The 24,230-nt window shown below is 47.0% G+C and overlaps 2 protein-coding genes across 3 annotated transcripts in view; one reads left to right on the top strand and one right to left on the bottom strand.

Annotated features, from left to right (window-relative positions):
* The window catches only part of SYN3 (synapsin III), a 470,078-nt gene that overhangs the window by 241,779 nt on the left and 204,069 nt on the right, over positions 1-24,230 (bottom strand). The window lies entirely within an intron of this gene.
* Positions 7,156-24,230, top strand: part of TIMP3 (TIMP metallopeptidase inhibitor 3) — a 59,441-nt gene continuing 42,366 nt past the window's right edge. Inside the window, exon 1 of the mRNA XM_058741492.1 lies at positions 7,156-7,572. Within this exon, the coding sequence (XP_058597475.1) occupies positions 7,452-7,572 (121 nt within the window). The 5' untranslated portion in view covers positions 7,156-7,451. The remainder of the gene's footprint in view (positions 7,573-24,230) is intronic.

Here is a 24,230-nt window from a genome sequence, read left to right as displayed (position 1 = left end):
TATCCCTGGGACTGATCAAGTCTGGGAACTGAATCTAATTGAGTTTCTGTATTTAAGAAGCTACATTCCAGAACCTCTGTAATGGTAAGTTTGTAAAGGAAATATTCTGATCACCTCCCTCTTTGTTTCCCTGCCATTCAATGGTTAGTTTATTCTTTCAATATTTAGTAAGTGCTTATGCAGATTCTGTGCTAGATTTTTGAGAGAAAGACATATTAACCACTAGGGGCAACAGAGTGTGGGAAGCATTGGGTAAATCTGGGAAAGGAATGAGGGGGGAGAGGCCAAGGAGGGGTGGTCAATTCTGTTCAGGAAGAGAGACTCAGAAAAACATCCATGAGGTGGTGACTCTAGGTGAATCCTGAAAGATAAGAGAATCCTTACAGAAGAGATGGAGAAGGGTGGAGGAAAACATTAGTGGAAGGTGGATTCCAGGCAAAGAGCATAGTGTGAATAAGCTCAGAGGCAGGAAATGGATAGCTGGAACTTCATGTTGGGTTGGAAGATGGGAATGAGGGCATAGGTTTGGAGAGATAAGCTAGCAGGGTCTGCTGTTGCAATCACACTGTGTTCTACAGGAATGGTTTTTCCACTCTGGGGCCCTGGGAAGCGCCAGATCACAGCAGAGGGTCTTGTATGCCTTTCTTTTGGAGTTTAATCCATGGAAACAAATAATCATTTTAAGCAAAGGACATCATGATTTCAGATTTATATTAGAAAAACTTTACACAAGCAGCAGGGCATAAGTTGCATTTGACAGAGAAAGACTCTAGAGAGGGTGACCAATTATGCGACTATTGAAATTGTCAGGAAAGAATCTATATAGGCCTGATCCAAGGCAGAAATGGTGGGCATGGGGAGAAAGAGAGGGTAAGAAGAGATATGTGGAGTGAGAATTTATAGGACTTGGTTAAAGGTGGTGCCCTTAGCAGGGATGGGTAACACTATAGCAGGGAAAAGACAGTGGAGTCTGAGGAGGTGATGGGACCTCCAAATGAAATTATCCAAGGGGGAAGCTGGATATAGACTGGAACTCAGAGGGATATTGCTGCTTGCAGTGTCCACTCCTGTGCACACAGCAGACTGGTAGCTAAACCCAGGGGGGAGAGTTAGCCAGGGAGAGTGTGGAGGCTAAAAGGGAAGGGAAGGCAGCCAGGGACAGAAAATTGGGAAACACCTACATTTTAGTGACAAGAAGAGTCCAAAGGGTCTGCCAAGAAGACTGAGAAAGGTACAGTTGGAGAGGTGGAAATCGAAAACCCAGAGAGACTGGAGTCTCAGCAGCCAAGTTTGAAGAAGGATGTGGTCAATGGCGTCAAATGCTCTTTGGATCCTCCCCGCCACACAGGATGGGTCGTTTTCAGTTCTAGCAGGTTCTGCTGAGGAGAGCTCAAGTGCCTTTCCAGAAATTGAATCTCCAGCCCCGTCGGACAGAAGACTGGCCATACGTCCACCCCATTCCCTCCAAGCCACGAGAGAACCCGGCAGACACTCACATGTGTCTTCTCTGTGAAGCTGCACATGCAACCTTCAAAGAAACCACAAAGGAGCTACTCATTTTTAAAGGAAAAACACATGAACTCCACTGGCATAAGGAAGACATTAAGACAGGGTCGAGGAGGAGAAGGTCTCCCTCCACTTAATATTACCTTTCACAGAAATAATTGACCGAGCAAGCACATAGTCATTTCAAAAAAATAAAAAATAATTTTTAAAAGCAAGAGCTAGAATATTAACTCTGTTCCCCAGCTCTCACCACCAGAAAACATGGGGCACAAAATGTCTCTATAGCACACATGTGTTTTCTGGCTTAAAAATCCCTGGAGTAGCTGGGGGTGGAAAGAAATGTGAAAAGCTGAGGATTCAGGTGAATGCAGTCAGAGACTCTTACTGAGGGGGTCTTTGCTCCATGACAGGACTAGTGGGGAGCGGGGGTAAGAGGCGCTGTGCAACTTTACTGCCATGAAATTGGCTCCAGATGGAAATAAGAAAAGGTGTTTACTCCCAGCCGGTGCCAGACACAGAGAACCAGAAGTGCTTACCATCTCAGGTTCATAATTCCCAGTGCTGGGCAGCAACCCCACTGAGGGTCTGGCCAGGGCTCATGGCGATGGGTGGACCAGGGCTGTCTGTTGCTTGGAAAAGGCTATTTTGAATGTAATGACTTTCAGATGAGGTCTGTGGGTTTGGGGGAAGGCACTGTGGCTAGGGTCTAGAGGGGAAAGGGAAGGGAAGAAAAGAGGTGTTTCCTTATGAGGCAACAGAAACGACACGTGTCTTGTCAGCACCTTCTCCCGGTTTAATTTTCAGAGGCTAGCTTTGCCCTGAGAGAGTGGGATCGTGGCATTGTCTGCTGTGTTCCCAGATCTTCCCGATCTCTCCAAACCCATGATTCACAAGTATGTAGCTCTCTGAGAGCACATCTCCCTTGGGTTGACATGTGGTCAGCTCGGGGGTGGAGGAGCAGGGCAGCTGCGGACCCAGATGGGATGCTGACTGACAGCTTTGTGGCCCTTGCAGACGGGAGGGGTTAGCTTCACCCACTCAAGGTGGGTGACTAGTGTGGAACTGCCTCTCCCGCCTTCTCAGAGACTGGCAGAGACTGCGGGCTTATGGAATGGGTGTTCTCTGGCCTACAGCGCCCCCTAGCACTGGCCGGAGGGATAGGGCTCTGTGAACTCTCCAAGGAGCTACCACCTGCCTATCTGAAAAGTGGGAAGGGGTTAGTGGGGCCAAGCATTTTGACTCATTCAACCAATACTTGCTGACGTCTTGGTTATTAACACTGTCTTCAAGGGGCTTCCTCTATCCTGGAAGGGAAACAGATGGTAAACAATCACACTGTAGTCAGCTAACTGGTGTGAAAGAAAGCACAGGGTGCTGTGGGGATACACTGCACTTGATTGATGAAGACTGGGGAGAGGAGATTACAGAAGGCTTTCTGGGGGCGCCTGGGTGGCGCAGTCGGTTAAGCGTCCGACTTCAGCCAGGTCACGATCTCACGGCCTGGGCTGATGGCTCGGAGCCTGGAGCCTGTTTCCGATTCTGTGTCTCCCTCTCTCTCTGCCCCTCCCCCGTTCATGCTCTGTCTCTCTCTGTCCCAAAAAATAAATAAAAAGCGTTGAAAAAAAAAATTTAAAAAAGAAGGCTTTCTGGAGGAGGTGACATTTCAACTGCAACAGTGGTTCAATGAATTTTGAAAATAAAGTATAGAGACAATAAGAGACATATTTCCTGACCTTTTCATGCTTAACATCTAAGAGGTAAACAGACAGATAAACAAGTAGTTTACACGGGGCCCTGTCAGAAACAAGAGCTTCGGTCTCTCCTATGACTTCACCATCACCATCTTTGTTTTCAGCCTGAGTCTTGAAGGAGAGCACAGAATAGGAACTCAATAAGTGTTGACTGAGAGATTGATGGTTGTGCTTCAGTCTTGGGCACATTTGATTTGTCTCAAACCTGTTTAAATGGCAAGATCTATCTTCCCTTCCTTGTCCTTGAGAGTTTCCCAAGAGATCTTAGACTTTTTGAGCCAAGGGGGACCTTGGGGACCATTAAGTTACAGCTCTCATCCAATAAACACACAAACTGAGGTCTGGACAGGTGACGTGACTTGTCCACACACACACCTGTCCTTCTGTAGTGACTTTTGGAACCAATCTCACATCATTTGCTTTTTTTTTTTTTCTTCCACCCAGCCTCTCTTTGTCCCCCAGAAATAAAGTTTCATGCATTTCTTTGCAGTAATATGTTTGGAATGTTTTCAAAAAGTATTAAATAATAATACAGAAAGGGGAAAAAATAAACACACAAGACATAAACCTCTGGGGAGAACAGAGCGGTATGCATTCTGATTGGCTCAGAGATGATTATTATCATAATAGAGAACCATTTAGCCAGTGCACGTGGCAGGAGGAATTCTCCACATGTTACAGACTGTGCAAAGAGTCTCTGAGACTCTGAAAGAAACTCATCTACAGATCTGAAATGCAGATTCAGGACCACGAGTGGTTGGAGTTTTGATGACTAGGGTGTAAGCATTAGGTCATGTGCTGCAGATTGGGGGAACTGAGACCCATGAGTGTGTGGGAGAGAGCCAGGTAAGGAATTAGGCAGCTGTAACCCAATTCTGGCTGTGCCACTAGCTGACCGTGATAGGTTGGGCGGTTTTTTCACCTGTCTGAATCACCTTACCTTCCCCACCTATAAAATTAGGATAGATAGTCTCTTGGGTCCTTTTATAGGACCTCTAAATGTCTGTGAGAGACTTCTCATAGATTCCAGCATCCTGTAACTTGATTTAAGGGGGTGGACGTGGACCCACCTTCCCTGGAAAAGTTCCAGGAAAGGGGATATCAGGTAAGCTTGGTAAGTTTGAGGATAGGCCAGAGAGATTTCGAGACTTATGCAGTTCTTTCAAGGTTTACAAATCTATCACTGTTCTTTGCTGTTAAGAGAAAGTAGGTGAGCCCGTATGGTCATTGTTACCACCAGCCGCAGGTCCACTCCGTCTAGCTTATAAAACAGTCTTGAAAAAGTAATTCTTACATATTATTACGTAGGTCTATGGACACCATGATATCTAGATTGATGCCTGTGAGGTCTGCTTGCTGACGGGGCTGACCCTAGCAGTAAGGCACCTCTTCCTCGGGGAGAGGACTGAGCTGAATTCTCATGGGTGGGCTGAGGGGAGTTCCCTGGAGTTCGACATTATGGGCAACTTCCTGACTGAAAGGGAAGCTGAACTCCAAAGGCTGTGTGAACCAGCTTAGGATAGGGAGCAGGAGGAAATAAACCAAAAGGCAATTTCATTACCTTTCAGCTGGAAAAACAATCAGATTACTCTTGGTGCTTACGTAATTAAGTACCTGCCATAATCAAATGCTTCAGATTCTTCCTATAAGGAATCTACTGCTTGAAGTTCAACAAAAGTTACCTGCCTGATACTCGTGTTCGAGGGAAGTCTTCCCTTGGAGAAAATATTGGCATTTTGGACAAAACCATAAAGTGACAAGAAAAAAAAAAAAGAGAAGAGAGGGCCTTTATCACATAAGATGCTTATCCAAAGTGGACTTGGTCTGGAAAGGCTTCTAAAACCTTCCACATGACTGGCATCATGCAAGGTTAAGTAAAACTCTCAAATCCCACCAAGTATGCCCTTATTCAACCTGGATCCTTGGAGTGGACTCTGGAGTGTCCATTGCTCCAGACTCAATGGGCTGCTGGCCATACCCCCACCCAAGTCTCCCGGGACCCTATTGTGTTCAGAGGGCTAAAAAACAGTGTGGCCAAATATCTCAGGTCTCAAAATATTTTAGTGTGCTTGGGGGAAATGATACAATTATATTCCATGAAACTGTAAGCCAAGTGCTGAGGTAAACATTGAAAGAGGGGAAAGATCTATCTGGGCCAGGCCATGGCTAGAGTTAAGGTGGGAAGAGGCTTAAAAGCTGGGGAGGGGATAAGGCAGAAAAATGTAGAAAACTCGATTCCTTCTTTATAGCTACAATTCTTAAGGGGGAGGGGATGAAGGAGTTTAAAAAATGTTCTTGGAAATACCATTTTCAATGAAATTTTCTGCTTCTGTCATCCCAGTATCACTTCTCTGAGATGTAATAGGGTTTCTGAGAAAGAAGTTGAACTTGCATTTCTGAGGAGTATTCCCGGTCCTTATTTTGTTCCAAATTTTCAGCATTTCTATAGCCAAAACATTCAAGTGTCTTTCTAAACAGAATGAGTTAGGAGAGAAAGGGAGAGAGGGAGCACGAAGAGAAAGATAGAAGACTCCAGCTGCAAAAGGGCATCTGCGTGGTGACAGCTAGTTACTGATGAAGTCCAGGGAAATCAAGCCTTTCTTTCGGTGCAAATGAATGAACTGAGTTCCTGGCTGGTTGCCAAGTCATGCCACCGTTCTGTGCCAGTTTCCTCATCTGGAAAGTGTCAATAATACTTTGTGCTTTTCCTATCTAAAAGAAATTTTGTGAGAGATAACAAGGTGTGGCATGGAAAATATAAGGCAGAATCAAGATGTTACTCAATAATCAGGATAGTTATAGTATTCGTTATCGGCAATTATCCATTACAGCTAGTAGTCTAGGATCCTGGATAGCTCTCCAGAATCTGGTGTTACCGCAGGGTGGGATCAGTTCACCCCCAAATTCCTTTCTGAAGGATGGAGACTTGTCTGGCCTTGGTGGGGTTACCATTCCTCCTGCCCTTTCTACTCACTACTTTTCAAATAAACTCAGGGCCTTTGCACTTGCTGTTCTCCTTGACTGGTGTTCTCTCCTCCCAGATTTCCACAGGAGTTCCTCCCACTCCTTTTTCCCTGCTCACATCTCAGCTAGAACATCACCTCCTTAGAGATACCTTCTCTTACTGGCACATAGAAAGCGGTGCCCTCCCCAGTGATTTCTAACCCATTACTAAGTTTTGTTTCTTCATGGTACTATCACCATAGAACATTACCCAATGCATTCGTGAATTCACTGATGCATTGCCTGCAACTTTCATGCAAGCAAGGAATCTGTTTTGTTCATTCCAACATCCAGAACAGTGTTTGTTGAATGCCTTCACGGTTTACTCTGGGTGAGCCTGGAGAAACCACAGTCCATTATAGCCAGCTCCAAAGGGCAGATGGCTTCCTCACATCCAGGAAAGTTGGGGGTGGGGGCGTAGGTCGTCAGCTGGCTCTTTCCCCTCTGACCCTGCTCTCTCCAGAGAAGGCGGAGAATTTGGCCTTTTTCCTTTCCACCAGGCACAGTCAGGGTCTCCAAGGCCAGGACCGCCTCTGACCCGAGGACGGGTTGGTGGCAGTCGACCGTGGTTTGGATCAGAAGTGCGCAGAGAGAAGGGTGGGTGTGTGGTCAGGGTACCAGAGAGATGGGACACGCGAGCGCCGCTCCGGGGGCCCCTCCGCGAAGCGTAGGTCCCGAGCGCGTTCCGGTTCACCCACTCTTGTGCCCACAGCCGCATTATTCCCTATAAGGATCTGAACGGTCCGGGGCGGCCCCGCCCCGTCGGCCCGCGCCCCCGGCCCCGCCCCCTTCGGAGGGCCGATGAGGTAATGCGGCTCTGCCATTGGTCGGTGGGGGCGGGCCCCGAGTGCCCGAGAGGGGGTGCCCGGGGGACCCGCGCTATATCACTCGGCCGCCCGGCAGCGGCGCAGAGCGGGCAGCGGGCGGGCGCTCAGACGGCTTCTCCTCCTTCTGCTCCGCCCCAGCTCCTGCTCCTTCGCGGAGAGACCGCCGGCCCGCAGAGTCGTGCGCCAGCTCCGAGGCAGCCTCGCTGCACCCCATCCCGTGCGGTGGGCACTCCGAGGGCAGCGCGCCCGAGGTCAAAGTTGCCCCGCACGGCCAGGCAGGCGAGCTCGGGCTGCAGCGGCCCCTCCAGCGGCGCGCGCTTCAACTTTGGAGAGGCGAGCAGCAGCCTCAGCAGCGGCAGCGGCGATGACTCCCTGGCTCGGGCTAGTCGTGCTCCTGGGCAGCTGGAGCCTGGGGGATTGGGGCGCCGAGGCGTGCACATGCTCGCCCAGCCACCCCCAGGACGCCTTCTGCAACTCTGACATCGGTAAGCGCTCCGGGTGTCCCCGCCAGAGCCCCCGCGGTGCCCGCTCTCGCGCTGCAGTCCTGACCCCGGCGCAGCTCCGGGTGGCATGGCGAGCCCGGCTCCTTTTCTCTGCCTGAGCTTGGGGTGGGGTGGCAAAACCCAGTTTCTTCAGTCGGAGGACCTGGCATGGCTGAAGGCGCAGATGCCCTGCAGAGAAAACCCGCGGTGGCTGAGGGAACCCCTTGCAGCCTTTGCTCTCCTGTTGGTCCTTTTGACATCTGGAACATTTCCCTTTTCACTATCACGAGAGGCAGTGCTGGGGGAGAAGGGTGGGAGAGGATTCCTAAAACTTGGAATGCCAACCAACTAAAGTATTGGGATGTTCAATAGTTTGAAAAAAAGTTGCCAGCCATGTGCACAAAGTTGCAGGAGAATCTTGAAGTTTTCTGAGTTTGCATTTTCTCCTGCACCCATGAAGTTCATTCCTTTCACTGAGACCCAACGCAGTCTCCCACTTCCCAAGCAACTGCTAACCGAGCTTCTTGGACTGCCAAGTTTCAGTGGATTTAAGGGGGGAAAATGAGAAGAAAGCTGTGGGGTTGACCCTTCCCTGGAGGAACTGTATTTGAGAGTGTTGATAGCAAGCAGGAGGCGGCGTGTGTGAGGGATCACTTATCACATAGCTGTGAGAATTCACAGGAAGGCTATTTTTTTTCCCCCTTGACTGTGTGTGGGGAGGGGGAGAAGGAGCAGTGGGAAACAGATTTGTCATCAAAAGAACAAAGATGCCAAGGGTCACATCATGGTGATGATTCCAAACTGGAGTTAGTGTCTTGGTTAGAGACTCAGTAAGAAGTAGAACCAGTTTCTATCCAGGGCCTTTCGAGTGTCCTGGGAGAACTTGTTTGGGAGTGTTTTGGGACACTTGTGTTTGGATGGCCAGAGGTGGAGTAGCAGCTGGAAAACATCTCTCTTCTCCTTTCCAGCTCATAAAGCATGCAAGTCCAGTGGCCCCTGCTGTGTGTGTGTGTGTGTGTGTGTGTGTGTGTGTGTGTGTGTACTTGGGCTGGGATGGGGTGGGGCACAGTCTAGCTGCCCTCTGCCTGTGTCGATTCAGAGGTGAAGAATGGAGCGTGTGTGTTTTAAGTCATAAAGAAGAAGGAAAATTTTCCACTGGGTCCTGGGTGAGGGCCTCCACAAGTGTGCTGCAGGGGCGGAGGGGGAGGAGACAGGAGCCTGGCAAGGGAGGCAGCTAGAGTTGGGAGGGGCACTGCTGGTGGGCCCCGCTGAGCCTAGGAGAAGTCAGGGAGGTGGCTGTGGTGACCAGAAGGTCAGTCCAGTTGGCAGGCATGGGTGTTTATGTGACCTGGGGTCACCCTTGTTAGAGTTTCCTGGGGCCCATGCTGTGCACCCTTCCCATTCCCCGGGGAATCTGGCTGGCCCCTTGGTTTGTGGATTGCCTGAAGGATTCTTTCGGGCTGCCTGAGACCTGAAAGGTTTTCCTCTTTCTCCTCTGACCGCCCCCACCCAAATTCCACTTGGCTTGTCCCTCCTCCATCCTCACCCCTTTGGTGACATTCCCACCTGGGTAGTGTTGGAAGCCACTGTTGCTGCCACTGGTGGGGTCTGGTTTGGGTTAGTGAGGAGTCCAGGAGGCTGACAGGTGGAGTCAGGGCGTCCTCTTCTGCTTGACAATGGTTTGGGTGTGTTCACTTGGATTTTTTGGTGTGCAGGGAGAGGGGAACCTCATGCCTCCCCCTTGCCCTTGGCTTTTGGGTTTTCACCCTGCAAGTTCACCAGAAAACAGTGGAAAGAGCAGCAAGGAGACCCTGCTTTTAATGGCTGTGCCGATGGACTCTGTTTATTGTTTAGATTTCCTGCTGTGGGTCTGGGCTGATGCAGAAAGTTTCTTGTGATTTCTCTGGATTTCTTCAAGAAATCTCCTCCCTCAAAAAACTGCCCAGAGAAAAAGCTAAGTTGCCAGGAAGTACCCACATACCAGAACATTGTGGTAGCAAAAATAAAAAAGAAACAAAAAATCTTCGATATGCTGGCACCACTCCAAATCGTCCTGCCTAGCTTTGGTGCACTGCACTAGTGGTGGGGATGAGATAATGCTTTTAAAAATGGGAGGTGTGGATGTGGGCTGCTTGCTTGTTGACCTCCACTGCCTTACACTACTCTGCCGGTGTCCAGTAGGTGGCTCCCAGTTTTTTCTTGCTTGTGGCCTTTCTGGTTTCCAGTCTGGGTTGCAGCTCTGCCTGTCCTCTCAGTGAAGGAGATGTGTAGAAGCTCCCCATCCTTCTTGACCCTTACAACACCACTAATCAACGCTGTAGCCCATTAAAGACGCTCAAGCCAGACCACCAGCTTCCTCTTCCAGAACCTTCCTGGCTGTTTTCTCTTTGTGGCCGGCTGCCACGTTGCCGGGCAAAGGGCGCCGCATGCCTGACTTGGCCCTGTCTAAAGAACCCCCCAATGGTCTTCCCTCTTTTTTCTCCTCATCCACAGGTGTCTCTTTTTGCCTTTCTCCCCCCAAACCCTGGGGATTGGCACTGCTTTCTGGGTGGGGAGGAGTTAAAAGGTGTTTCTATGGCAACTCCAGGCCCTGCACCCTAGTGAAGTGTTTAGGAGAAGAATAAACTACATGCTGGCTTATAAAACATACTGTGGGGGAAAGAAAAGGACTTGGCAGCAGCCAGGATGTCTGTGGCCCCCTCCCCACCAGTCATTGCCCCTGAAACTCCTGACAAAACCTTGACTCTGGAGGAGGGAGAGGAGGGGGCTGGGAATGAAGAAGGCAGCCTTGGCTGGCTAGATCCTGCTCCAGCAGCTCAGTCCAGCTCAGGAAGGGGCAGGCAGTGCCAAGAGCCTTCTGAAAATTGGTGTGTGTGTGTGTGTGTGTGTGTGTGTGTGTGTGTGTGTGTGTGGTTTCTGCAGGAGGCGGGCAATAGAGAGAGAATTTTGCTTCAGAATGCCAAGCCCTTCTCTCCAGCCTCCTTTGCATAGAGGAATGGGGCTGTGCCATAGAGTGTTGGGGGCCTGCCTCCTGAGACTGTTGGGAATTCAAGAGTGAGGCTCAGCTTGGGGGCCCGCTGCCAGCCCTGGAGGACAGTCTCTGGATATCTCCAAATTGTTTTGACAGGGACCAATGCCAGCAGATTCTTTTGGTATCAGATCTGAGGTTGTGGTTTTAGCAAAGAAGCCATTTTCAAAGAAGCCAGATCTATTCTCATTCTCTCTCTCTCTCTCTCATACACACACACACACACACACACACACACACACACACACACACACAATTACACTCCACACTGGGCTTTGTGACCTAAGGAAAATAAAAAGGTTCAGACTTCAGAGAGGAGCCAGCCACTTGGGGAGAGGACCCAGGCTTTCTGAATCTCGGGAACTCTAGAAAGAGGAGAACTGCACTACATAGGAAGGAAGAGACATCTCCCAGACCCCTACTAGGTGCAAGCACTTCACAGATCCTGTGTCTTTCATCCACCCAGCAACCTTAAGAGTAGGTATCCACCCATTTTTTCAGATGGAAAACATCAAGTCTGGGAAAGGTTGTGCTTGTCCAAGGTCACCCAGTTACTAAATGCTAAGGCTAATTCCTTCTTAGTCATGCAGTTCTTCAAAACCTTTTCAAATTTCATTTACTCTTGATATTCTAAGGCAAACGACCCTTCCTTGGACTGAAGTGGAATGAAGGGTTAATATTTGAAGAATGCTTTACTTATTAATTTGGGGAAGTTGTCATTAAAAGTATGTCATATAATTTCACTCATATATGGAATTTAAGAAACAAAACAGATGAACATAAGGGAAGGGAAGGAAAAATAAGATAAAAACAGAGAGTGAGGCAAACCATAAGAGACTCTTAAAGACAGAGAATAAACTGAGGGTTGCTGCAGGGGAGGTGGGTGGGGGATGGGCTAAATGGGTGATGCGTACTAAGGAGGGCACTTGTTGGGATGAGCACTGGGTGTCATGTGTAAGTGATGAATCACTGGGTTCTACTCCTGAAACCAGTACAATACTGTGTTTTAACTAACTTGAATTTAAATAATTTTTTAAAAAAGAGAGAAAAGTTAAAAAAAAGTATGAAGAGAGCCAGAATGACCTGAGGTTTTAAGTAAACATCATCTTCTAGGAGGGAGAAATTATTATTATTACTGTTGTTGTTATTGTTATTATTGTTATCATTTTAGGGCATAAATAGAGAAAAATAAAGAAAAATTTCTAATGTTCTTTGGCTATGAAAGAGACCCTCAAAACCACCAAGTCAAAGTAAAGTAATGACTCAGTTTATCACCCCGAGACCCAGGAGAAGTAAAGCTAATGGAGACCAGACATCTTGGGCTTTATGACCCTTCCTCTTCTAGATGGGGATGAGTTGGGGCTGCCCAGGATGAGGTGCCCACTCTATGTAGATGGCTGGTGTGGTGGCAGGAACACCAGAGACTGGGTCCTGGCTGGCTGGAGAAGGTGCCTCTCCCATGGTTCTGTGTCCCTTTCACAGTCCCTGGATAGATAAGGCTAGAAAAGTGGCCACAGAAGTGGCTTGGGTGGAGGGACTTTTGTTTGTTTTGCAGGAACAGCAGGAACTATTCAGCTCCACTGCTGAATGGCACATTCCAACAGGTTCATTAATTAAAAACAAAAACAACAACACAATTCTCCATTGCATTTGGCTTTTACCATTCCAGCCAGTATGGACAAGGAGGCCCCTTCTTCTAGCCTTTGTCATCGTCACCTCCTGGGTGGCCTTGAGAGGCAGCCTGGGGTGGTGGAAAGGCCTTGCGGCAGGCAGAGCTGGGTTTAAATCCTTCCTCTGGGGCTTGTTGGTGGTGTGCACTTAGGCATGTTATTGGACGTCTTTAAGCTTTGGTTTCCTCATTTATAAAAGGGGAATAATAATTTGCAACACCTTGGCCCTTTAATTTTTTTCTCCACATTTTAAAAGTCACAAGTATTATGTGAATACATTCTACATCCATGTATGTATGTATCTGTGTGTACATGTGTATCCCTCCATCTATCCATCCATCCATCCATCGTCCATTCATCGCCAGTCATCCATCCATATCTATCTATCTATCTATCTAATCATCTATCATCTGTCTAAAATTAGATAAGGGTAACGTCCTTTTTGAGCACTTTCTCTCATTCTAGCTTCTCTGGATCTTTTCCTCCTGATGCATTTACATATGTAGGTACCCAAGGAAAATTTATAGTAGTTTTTCCCTTAGACACAGGAACAGTAGAATACCATAAATAGTGGAATATTGCATATAGCATTCTGCTTGTTGTAACCAAACAATATGTATTAGGTCTTATTCTCAGCAAATGTACATATAGATCTGCTTCTTCTATGTATAGTATTCCAAGGGATTGTAATTAATTATAATTAAAAAGCTAACAAGCTTAGAGTGGTTACTGTATGCTGGGCACCATTCTAAGGAGGTAACGTGCATTAACTCATTTAATTCTCTCGATAATCCTATGAGGCAGGTGTGCTATTCTGTCGTCTCCATTTTACGGATGAGGAACTGAGGCTTAGAAAAATTAGGTAACTTGTTCAAGATAGTAGCAAAGCCTGTATTTAAAATCCAGCAGCCTGGCTCTAAAGTATAATCAACTACTATACTATATGCTAATTGCCTTATATTATATCATTTGTCATGCTATATGTTATATATTACTGTATACTATTATATTACTCTAATATATATCCCTGTAGGATGTATTTGTTTGGCCATTTCCCCATTGACAGATGTCTAGGTTTCTAACAATGTTTAAAAAAATTTTTTTAAATTATTTTTGAGAGAATGAGACACAGCATGAGTGGGAAAGGGACAGCGAGAGAGGGAGACAGAATCAGAAGTGGGATGGGGTGCCTGGGTGGCTCAGTCGGTTGGGCGGCCGACTTCAGCTCAGGTCACGATCTCGCGGTCCGTGAGTTCGAGCCCCGCGTCGGGCTCTGGGCTGATGGCTCAGAGCCTGGAGCCTGCTTCCGATTCTGTGTTTCCCTCTCTCTCTGCCCCTCCCCCATTCATGCTCTGTCTCTCTCTGTCTCAAAAATAAATAAAACATTAAAAAAAAAAAATTTAAAAAAGAAGTGGGCTCCAGGCTTTGAGCTCTCAGCACAGAGCCTGACGTGGAGCTCAAACTCATGAGCGGGAAGATCATGACCTGAGCTGAAAGTCGGACGCTTAACCAACTGAGCCACCCAGGCGCCCCTCTAACAACTTTTCATGTTTACAAAAAGCACTGCAATAGATAGTTGTCTCATTCTCTTGTTCACGTGTGCAAATATTTCTTCACGGCAGATGTGCAACTGGAATTCTTGGACATAGGTAGGTGCATTTTACATTTTAACAGCACCTGCCAGTTTGCCCTCCCGAGTGGCTTTGTTCACATGGTTCTTTTCAGATGTGCAACACGAAGGGATAGAACTATTACAGCCTTGTGCTGGAGAGACTTCATGCTTCTCTCAAATGGCAACACAGTTTATCATTTTTAGTGATTGTCTGAGGTTTTCCTTTTTGCTTATCCTTTTGTCCCTCTGAAAGGGAACGAAACTAGGGCCACTTGGACCAAGTTGATGGGAGCATTTTTATAGGGAGAGAAGGGCTTAAGTGCCCCCAAAAGCCATGGCTCTTGACTTGTTGCAGCTTGGGAGTCATTCAGTTGAAGATGGTTTTATTTTTTTGGTTTCACAGTAAGCAAGGGGCCTTTCATCACATTAAGTTGCTTGGCTTTGGGGTTTGTCATGAGCTCAGGTCTAGACACATGTGGCTGTATGTTGAAGACACGTGCTGCCTCAAAGATGTCCCCTTGTTGCCTGGCCCTGGCCAGACTCATGGTGACATTGAGAGAACTCCTCCCTTTGTGTCGCCGTACTGCCCTTGCTGGTGCATTTGGATGGTGCGTGGCTGGGAATGGATGGACTGCGGAGAGGCAAGCATGGTGGGTTCTAGTCAAGAAACATGTTGGGGTCAGTATGGGAGCTTGAAGTGCTGATTTAAGAGATAGTTTCACTGTCTTGCTTAAAACCCTTCATTGAACTATTGGGATGAAGTGTCATAAATGTTTCCAAAGAGGGCCAGTCTTACCCCTGCCTCCCTCTTCGTCACCCTCTCACCACGCCCTTCTAGCTCCTGCTGTTCAGATTCTGTCTGGGTCTTGCCCCATGCTGTCCCCTCAGCTTTGAACACCCTCAATAACTTCCCGTTCTTTTTTTTTTTTTTTTTAATTTTTTTTTTTTCAACGTTTTTAATTTATTTTTGGGACAGAGAGAGACAGAGCATGAACGGGGGAGGGGCAGAGACAGAGGGAGACACAGAAGCGGAAACAGGCTCCAGGCTCTGAGCCATCAGCCCAGAGCCTGACGCGGGGCTCGAACTCACGGACCGCGAGATCGTGACCTGGCTGAAGTCGGACGCTTAACCGACTGCGCCACCCAGGCGCCCCAAACTTCCCGTTCTTGAGGTCTCATTTGGTCCCATTTCCCTGCCCACTCCCTAGCACTGGTGCAAAATAGTCACACCTTGCCCAAATTGTGAACATGTTGAAAACACCATCTTTAGTAAAAATCAAATTCTCCAAAGCTGCATGGGAAATTCCCAGAGTGAGTCATTCTTGAGCTGGGAGAGACCTAAGGGCTGTGTACCACCCAGAGGGACACATCTAACCCCTCTGAGAGGGGAAGGACCTGTTGGGCTGTCTGCACTACTTGCTAAGTCCAGTCCCATCTTCTGACCATGATGCTCCATCATGCTTCCAGAGGAAAAAAAGCTTGGAGACTCTAAATGTCACTTCAGAAGAGGATCACCAAAAATGACAGCTACCTTTCCCTGAGAGGTATGTATTATGCTCCAGGCACTGCACCAAAATCCTTGCGTGCGTATCAGTCACCCTGTGAGGTGGATACCACCCATCCCAGCTGCCTGGGGAGCAATCTGATGCTAGAGGCATGAAATTGCTTGTCCAAGATCATACCTCTAAGAAATGGAGTCTATGCAAAAGTTGTATTCTGAATCGGTGTAGACCAAGGGCTAGGACTCCTTAGCCTTGGAGCTTCTCCTTTTGCAACTTCCTCCACGTGGGTTTTTGGACTCCCTGCTGCCAGGGTTCCCCTCGGGATGCTTCTCTTTGGTTTTCTTCCATAGCCAGCCTCGCCAGCTCTGTCCTCCCCTGCTGCCCCCGATTTTATTGCCGTATGGTCCTAACAAAACCAAGCCTCAGACCCTATGTCTGATCCCTATGCCAGTGCTCCTCCCACTGAACCAGCGATTCCAGCCTTGTCAATGCCAAGGACTATTTTTATTACCTTTCCCTCCATGGATTCCATATTTGGATAAATTAACCATCCCATTTTTGTGTGTCAATTATTTTTCCACAAAAACCAGTTAAAAGATATTTATAATGGCTGATGCCAGCCAGTCATTTTTCTGACATAATTAGCTAACACACAAACTAATTGCAGCCCAAAGCAAAGAAACCTGGTGTCTTCTTAAGCCTGAGAAGCTTTTTTATTGGATGATTTATTGTATGATTTGGGTTGGCTTACTGAAGTGCTAAAAATAGCTCATGGACCATAGCAGATCACTATTCTTCACTCTTCTGAGAGTGGTTCTTTAGTTTTACACCACTTTGCCATCCCTTCTCCATGTGGGCAGGCCCATGCATTCACTACCCTTACCATCTTCCTGGTTACCCACAGTGCTAGGAGTGGGCTGGAAGAGCTGGCAGGTCACTAGCACGTCCTGGGTGAGTTGTATACCCTCTCAGAGGTTACATGGGTTCAGGGATCTGTTTTCCTATGTTAATCTCTGACAGGCTGGAGTAGACCGGTAGGTATTGATTCTAGCTAAAGGGACTCATTAAATAGCGTTTGACAGGAGGTTACAAGGTGTCCATCTCAGCCATGGTGGAACTAAGAGGATGTTTTGCTCAGTGGCTAAAATATTAGTGTTTGGAGGAGGGAAGGGGACCTAAAGAACCTCTCCTGATGCACTTATAGCCATCTGTGAGCCCCAGATGGTTTGGCTGCCACAGAAAGAATGGTCCATGTGGCCCAACACCCAGTTCTGATTTATGTGCATGTAAACCTTATCCCCTAACAGTGGCATTCACGGCACAGAGAGGAGAGACGCTAAGTATTCCCAGGCCTGTGGCCACCTGGCTTTTTGTGGGGGTGGGGAAGCGAAGGAAAGCTGTGAGATTTGGCCTCAGAAAGCCCAAGGTAAAGGTCAGCCAATGGAAAAACAGAACCCTTGAATGACAGGGGGTGGATGGGCAGCGGGGCGGGGGATGGAGGGAGAGGAAATCCTGAGCAGACGAGAACCATTCTGGAACCAGAAACCTTAAATAGTGCATGACAATTATTCCCTCCCCTCTTCCTCTCCTCCCATCTTTGATCTGTCTCAGAATGAGGGTGTTAGGCATCAGATAGCCCAGTTGCTTGCAGAGAAGGATGGTTTCATTCAGAAATTCAGGGCTTCTGTAATCCCCCAGATTAAAGCGTGGGAAGGTGAGCCTGGCAACCCGAGTCAGACTTCATGAGGACATGGTTTTGTGACTTGAAGGATCATCAGTGTTTGGCTGAAGTGCTTGTGGTTCAGAAGTTAGGAGGGATTCCCTTTTGACCTAGACTTGATCACCATGAATAGACTCATAGCCTTTAAGATTTGGAAACATAGTAGCTCTTGTGAGCTCTGCTGTTCCTGAGCTTGGGTAAGTTCTCTGGCCTCAATTTCCTCATGAGGGGGAATAATAGTACCACACTGGGTTGGTAAATAAGTGAAATAATTCAAGGAGAATGTTTAGCACAGACTAAAAACTCAATAAATATTGACTTTTAGTTATAGTGTTGTTATATTATATGGCAGAATGCATGTTCTCACTTAATTTTGGTATGGAAAATGGGGCTCGGAGAGATGAGATGTTTTTTGGGGTCACATACAGAGAGCTGAGTTTCAAAACCATGGTTGTTTGGCCCCTATTCCTCAGTCTAATGCTTTCCCACTCAACCATACTGACTCCCACAAAACAGAGGAACAACCAAGTTCCCTACTTTAGAGTCTTAAGTCCACCTGATCTTATTTGATGATCACAACACCCCACCCAGGAAAACAGGATGGTGAGGGTCACTGTTCCAATTAAACAGATGTGGATAGTCAGAACTGGTGTGGTTCCAGAACCTGGCCACACAGCCTGCATGTGAAATTGGGAGGCCAAGTCCTATACTCCTAGACTCTGACAGGCACAGGTAGAAGATGCTGGGGTGGCCAATGGGAAGGCCTGGGAAATGGATCAGTGGCACTGAAGTTGGATGTAGAGTGCATATCCTGTGCCCCCATCTACCCCCGTCTATCCTGGGGCTGGGAGATGTGCAGTGTACAGGAGTGAGCACTGGAATCAGGACACCTGAGGTCTAGATCTGGGTCACCACCTGATTTTGGAAACACCTTGGTGATGTCAGCATCTCTGGATTTTAGGCTTCTCTCTGCAAAATAGCAGGATTGGCTCTCTGTGGTATGTATGCATCTCTTCCGCAAATACTTCTAGTAATGGTATTTTCCTGAATGCTTACTACGTGTCAAGTTCCCTTCGAGGGGGCTCTCTAGTCTGGCTGAATAATTGGGCACCTAAATCCATCAACAACACCTTTCAGGAGGTAACTTCTTTAGAAATATGGTCTATTAAGATAAGAGCCAGGATCTCTGTGGTTGTAAAAGCGGATGAGGGCTGCAACTGAACAAAACCGCTGATGAGCTGACATGCTTTATCGGATGACATATTTGGCCATCAAACTTCCTGTTGGAGAAGAGTTGATGTGCCAAACAGATAGCAACCTTGCAGACCTAGTCGGTGGCTGGAATTTAAAATCAAGGTCACTTTGGTGTCTGTCATTGATGGTTGGAAAGCTTGGTAAAAATTCTTTTGATCCCCACTAACACCACCACTGGAGCTGACAGAAAAGAGGTGGGATTTAGATTCAATATACATCAAAATAAGGTCTTCCTGATCCACAGTCTACCTGAGCTCCAGGAAATGTGGCTAATGGCTCAGCTCAAACCTCTGTAGCTGAGAAGAGTTCTCTTGGGAAAGCCTGGCTCAGATGAAGACTTGAGATTCAAATGTGTGCGATCTGATGGAACTTGGTTTATATGAAAGACGAAGGGGTTTAGAAGACCCAGATCAAGGGGCGCCTGGGTGGCTCAGTTGGTTAAGTGTCCAACTTTGGCTCAGGTCATGATCTCACAGTTCATGGGTTCGAGCCCCACATCCGGCCCTCTGCTGCCAAAACAGACCCCACTTCGGATCCTCTGTCTCCCTCTCTCTCTCCCCTTCCCCCTTTTACACACTCTCTCTCAAAATATATAAATAAACATAAAAAAAATAAAGAAGACCCAGATCAAACATGTGCCCTATTGGGCAATCATAGTCCACTCCCCTCCCCAACAATAGGACAGAGACCCCAGGTTCCCATGACTGTAGCTTCTTGCTACAAATGTTTACCAGAAGTACTGAGAGATGCAAGAGAGCCCCAATATCCATATTGCTCTTGGGGTACATTTCTAAGCAAATGAGTACAATGGCAAAAGGCTACCTCCGAAACAGGCAAGTGTAGGTGTGAGTTCCAGTTTGTTCGTTCATTCTCTCTTGGCCTAGGTCTTCCTACCTGTCATCTAGGTCAGATCACAAACCCTAATGCCTAAAGACACCCATCACAGAAGCTTGATGTCTGCCTGGGAAACATATGGAAACATGCCTCATTTGTACCAAAAAAAATGTACATGGGGTTACCTGGTCTCTTGTTTTCCCACTTTGGTACTAAAAATATTTCTTTATTATAAGCCACAGCAAAAGCAGTGGACAAATGTGATGTTTAGTAGCAGTTTATCATTGGTACTGGAGTTGGGAAGGCAATAGAGCACAGTGGCAACTGTGGTGAGCTGAAGTGTCCATGTGCCTTCTCTAAGGGACAGCTGGTGCTCCAGTCTCTCAGAATGTTGAGCCTAGTATCACCAGATTGCCAGTCTTCTAGGAGAGAAGCTAGATACCCCAAATTAAAAAAATTTTTTTAATGTTTATTTATTTTTGACAGAGGGAGAGACAGAGCACGAACAGGGGAGGGGCAGAGAGAGAGGGAGACACAGAATCGGAAGCAGGCTCCAGGCTCCGAGCTGTCAGCACAGAGCTTGATGCGGGGCTCAAACTCACAGACTGCGAGATCGTGACCTGAGCCGAAGTCAGACGCTCATCTGACTGAGCCACCCAGGCGCCCCTAGATACCCCAAATTTTAATGTGAAATCTTCTGATTTTTAAATGTTGGCACAATTAAAGAGAAACACACACATGTGTGTGAGGCAAACAAAACGTCCTTGGGCCAGGTTCAGCCCTGTGAGTTACCAGCTGGTGACACTGAGTCTAGATAATCTGAACTGCAGGATCTCTAGGTGAATAAGACCAACTGATTTGTTTTCAGGCAAAATGATGTACCCTGTTCTCTTGTTTTACAGAGAACACTGCTTATATGTTTGTTATCACATTTCTGCAGCTTCTGAGGAGGTTCAAAGCACAGGTTTGGAGCTGGAATGCCTGGTTCAAACCTTGGCTCCACTGATTGCTCGCTGTGTGTCTGGGGCAAGTCAGTCATCCTCAGCCTCATTGGTCTTAGCTGTAAAATGGACCACACCGTAACAGTACTCAACCTCATAGGGTTATGGGAGGATTCATTGAGATAATGGGAGTCACAGGCTTGGCTCATTGCCTGGCATGTAGTGAGGGTTTGATAAATGTCAACCATCAGATTATTATTACTTGGTGCCTCCCTCCTGGATGGTGAGCCAGCTGGAGTACAGAGAGTCATGTCTTACCAGCTCATTGCCTGACGCGTAGTAGGCATGAGATAAGAGTATCTTGAATGAATGAGGACATCTGAAGAAGATATCATTCCAGCCTTCCCAGGCAATAGTGCACCCAGCTCTGTGGGTGTATCACAGAGAGACAGAGATAAGAGAAATTGGTTTCACATGTTAAGCGCTGACCGGCTCCGTAAGAAAAAGCCGTCCTACACCGCTAAGCGTGTTCAACAGTGGCGACTGTCTTTTAAAAGGAAACCAAAGCTGTTGCCCATCCTTTTCCAACAGAGAAGACAAGAGATGGGTTGGGCAGCCAGAGTCCAGATGTCAGACCTCAGGTGCTCATAAGTCTGCTAACATCTTGGGATGCTTTGGCGGCTTGGCGGATTTAATATTTATTCAGGGCCCCTTTAAGTGAGGAGATTCCTGGAGGCTCTTAAAATTTAATGCCCCACCTGGATAGTCAACATCTGTGTTTTATTTTGTTTTAAAAAAGTTAACCCCAAATAGTTCAAATTCCTTCTGCGTCCCTTGGAGAAGAATTTCTTATTAGGCAACTCATAAGTAGGGAGACAGAGAAGCTAAGGCTAGACCAGTACCAACCAGGAGAGATAATATCGAGGGCCACAAACACAGGACATGTATGTAATCTTAAATTTTCTCATTAAAATGCCACATTAAAAAAAGTAAAAAAATAGGTGAAATTAATTTTAATGCCATCTTAACACAATATACCGAAAGTATTATCATTTCAACAGGTAGTCAGTTAAAAAAGTATAGTAAGGTTTTAAAATCTTTAAGTTTTTGAGATTCGGTATGTAGTTTACACCCATAGCTCATCTAAGTTTGGCCTAGTCAAATTTCGAGTGCTGAACCTGTGGTTAAGGGCCACTGTGTTAATAGGATGGTGCAGGTCAAGATAATACGTGCAAAGGCAAGGCATCTTTTTTTCTCCTTCCAGTTATTCAATGAGCTATGCACAGAAATGTGGGGGAACTGGAGGTGCATTGGGCCAATCAAGGCTCTGAGGCTACTGACTCCGCTTTGCTGCAAGTGACTTTCATGCTTTGCTGCAAGTGACTTTCAGGCCACATGGGTCCCCAGTTCAGGGGACCCCTGAACCCCCAGTTCAGTGGGCCCCTATGCTCTGATACTGGAGAAGCCATGTGATTTAGTGCTCTCTCTCACTTGACAAAATGGGAAACTGAGGTCCAGAGAGGTGGAGTAGTTTGGCCTAAGAGAGCTGGAAAGGCAATAAAAATAATAGTATCTGATAAAATATCTAACACTTATCGAATCACTTTTGTATTACGTGAGCTTTTTCATGTATTATCTCCTTAAACTCTCATAACCACCCAATGAGAAGGCACTCTTATTTCTATTTTGTACATAAAGAGATCTGGGCTCAGAGGAATTAAATATTAAAGCAGCTAATATTTACTGACAGCTATTCTAAGGACTTCATATGCATATACATTAATTCTATTATTTACTATAAACCTACACATTAGGAATTATCATCATTATGGTCACTGTCATTCCACATTACAGATGGGGAAAGAGGCTGAGAGAGGCTATGTAACGTGCCTAAAACGCAGCCAGTACATGATGGAGCCAGGATTTGAGCCCAGAGTCTAAGCTCTCAATTACAAATTGTGCCCAAAGTCAGCCAGCTGTGCAATGGCAAAGCTGATATTTGAGCAGAGAGATCTGTTCCCTGGTCCAGAGTCTTTCTTTCTCACCCTGCTTTACTGCCTGCATCATACTCCTCTTGATTCCTGGCACTTTCCGCCTCATTGTGCTGCCAGTGAGAACCAGAACAGGGAGGCTCTGGACTCCAGCACCGATTGAGGGTCCAGCCAAAGCAGGCACATGTTTCCTCTGGCTTGGCTGATTCCCAGCCTGCCTGAGCCCCTGAAGGCCGAATTCCTGGCCCAGGGCATGAGGGTGGGAAGAGGGTGCATGAGGCCACTTGTCCATTCTGCCTTCCCAGTTGGGCGAGGTCAGCGTACCAGGTTGGAAAGTGGTATGTGTCTAATTGCAGAGGGGGAGGCAGAGAGGATTAGCGCTCTTTAAATAGACACCAGAAAACTAAGAATAGCCTTGCTGCCGGGAAATTGATGGGTATTCCTGACCACAGGCCATCCCACCTAGTAGGTGCTCAATAAACGCGGGTGAACTACAGGAATAAACAAATACTGAAAACGGGTCATGGTTGGGGGGCCTTGGCCAGTGAGGCTGTGCTCTATATAAAAAGAACTTCAGACTTAGGTTATTTGGGTCTCCCTGCAGGCTGGAGACCTATGTTACTTTTACTTGTCTACTTTTGCTGTCTTGAGGCCAATGTCTTTTATTTTGGGCCAGGAAAACAACAGACAATGAGAATGTCAGAGAAAGACAAATTCACTTTGCTGGTTGCCTGCTGTCCCACCAGGCTAGAAAGATGTGAATTCCTTCCTTTTGTTCTATCACCATGACTTTAGTGTTCTCTGGAACACTTTGCAGATTCTAGTTCCTTGGAGCCTCAAGACTTGAACCTCCAAATTTGTCATCAGACTGTTATCCATTCTCTGATACCGAGTTCCTAGGTCCTTCCTGAAGGCTGGCTACCTCTTTGTCTGGCTCAGAAGAATTGAGGTTGCTTTCCTGGCAGAAATTCAGCAACGCCACCTCTGGTAATTTATCAGATGAGCTCTGAGGTTAGGGGCAAGGAAGGTTTCCATGTACTGTGGGAAAGCCTACAGCAGTGTTTCCCAGGGTGTGATCTTCTGAACACCAGTCCTAAGAGATGTTCTTTCAGCCAACACATTTAGGAAAGCTGTTTATTGTATCTCCGTTTTGGAGATGCACAATGACCATTAGCATAGTAAAGGCTCTGCGAAGTCCTGCTGTGCGGCAACCTGTTTAGTTCTGTTTCATCCAGTGCTTCCCTGATCAAGGGACCAATTTTGCCAGAAACATCTCTAAGCCCCACTGGTGAGACCCTGCCCAGGTAAGGACTACTTTTGCCCACTTGAAACTACTTTTGCCCACTTGCCTGGACTGTGATTGCTGAGGGGGGAAGTCTCCAGAAAGTGAGACTGTTTGCATTGCACAGGGAAGTGGCTCATCTGGGGATGCCAAACAGAATGGCTGCATCAGTGAGTGGGCCCTTTATAGGTGCTGGAAGAAGGAGGAGGAAGGGAGGAGTGACCTTCAAGGCCAAACATTGGTCAGATTTAAGGATCGATCTTCAGTTCGTGACTTGTGTTACAATCTTACTTGGCTCAGTTCTGGGCACGCTACAGATTTTTAAATCCTGATATCTTATTTATACCATTAGGGGTTTTATGGAAGGTAACTGTAGCTGGTGTGAATGTGAGGTATTTATGACTTGAAAGTCCAGGGGAAAAGTACTGTGGAGAGAAGGTAATGGGCAGCTGAGGGGCTATACAATGTGTCCCTATCCTTGGTTCCCACCCCCCTGGTCTTAGCCTGAGTTCTCACTTCCTTGGCCTATGCTTCTCTTAGATGGACATTTTAATTTTTTTTAATGTTTATTCATTTTTGAGAGACAGAGAGAGACAGAGTGTGGATGGGGGAGGGGCAGAGAGAGAGGGAGACATAGAATCCGAAGCAGGCTACAGGCTCTGAGCTGATGTGAGGCTTGAACCCACAAACCGTGAGATCATGACCTGAGCTGAAGTTGGATGCTTAACTAACTGAGCCACCCAGGCACCCCTCTTAGATGGGCATTTTAATCAGTTTATGGATGGGAGCATCTCTGAGAATCTGATTAAAGCTATACATACAAATTT

Source organism: Neofelis nebulosa, chromosome 8 (genome assembly GCF_028018385.1).
Source record: "Neofelis nebulosa isolate mNeoNeb1 chromosome 8, mNeoNeb1.pri, whole genome shotgun sequence".
In the NCBI taxonomy this organism is placed as follows: domain Eukaryota; kingdom Metazoa; phylum Chordata; class Mammalia; order Carnivora; family Felidae; genus Neofelis; species Neofelis nebulosa.
Note: the sequence above shows the minus strand (reverse complement) of the source record. Positions and strands in the feature narration are given on the sequence as shown.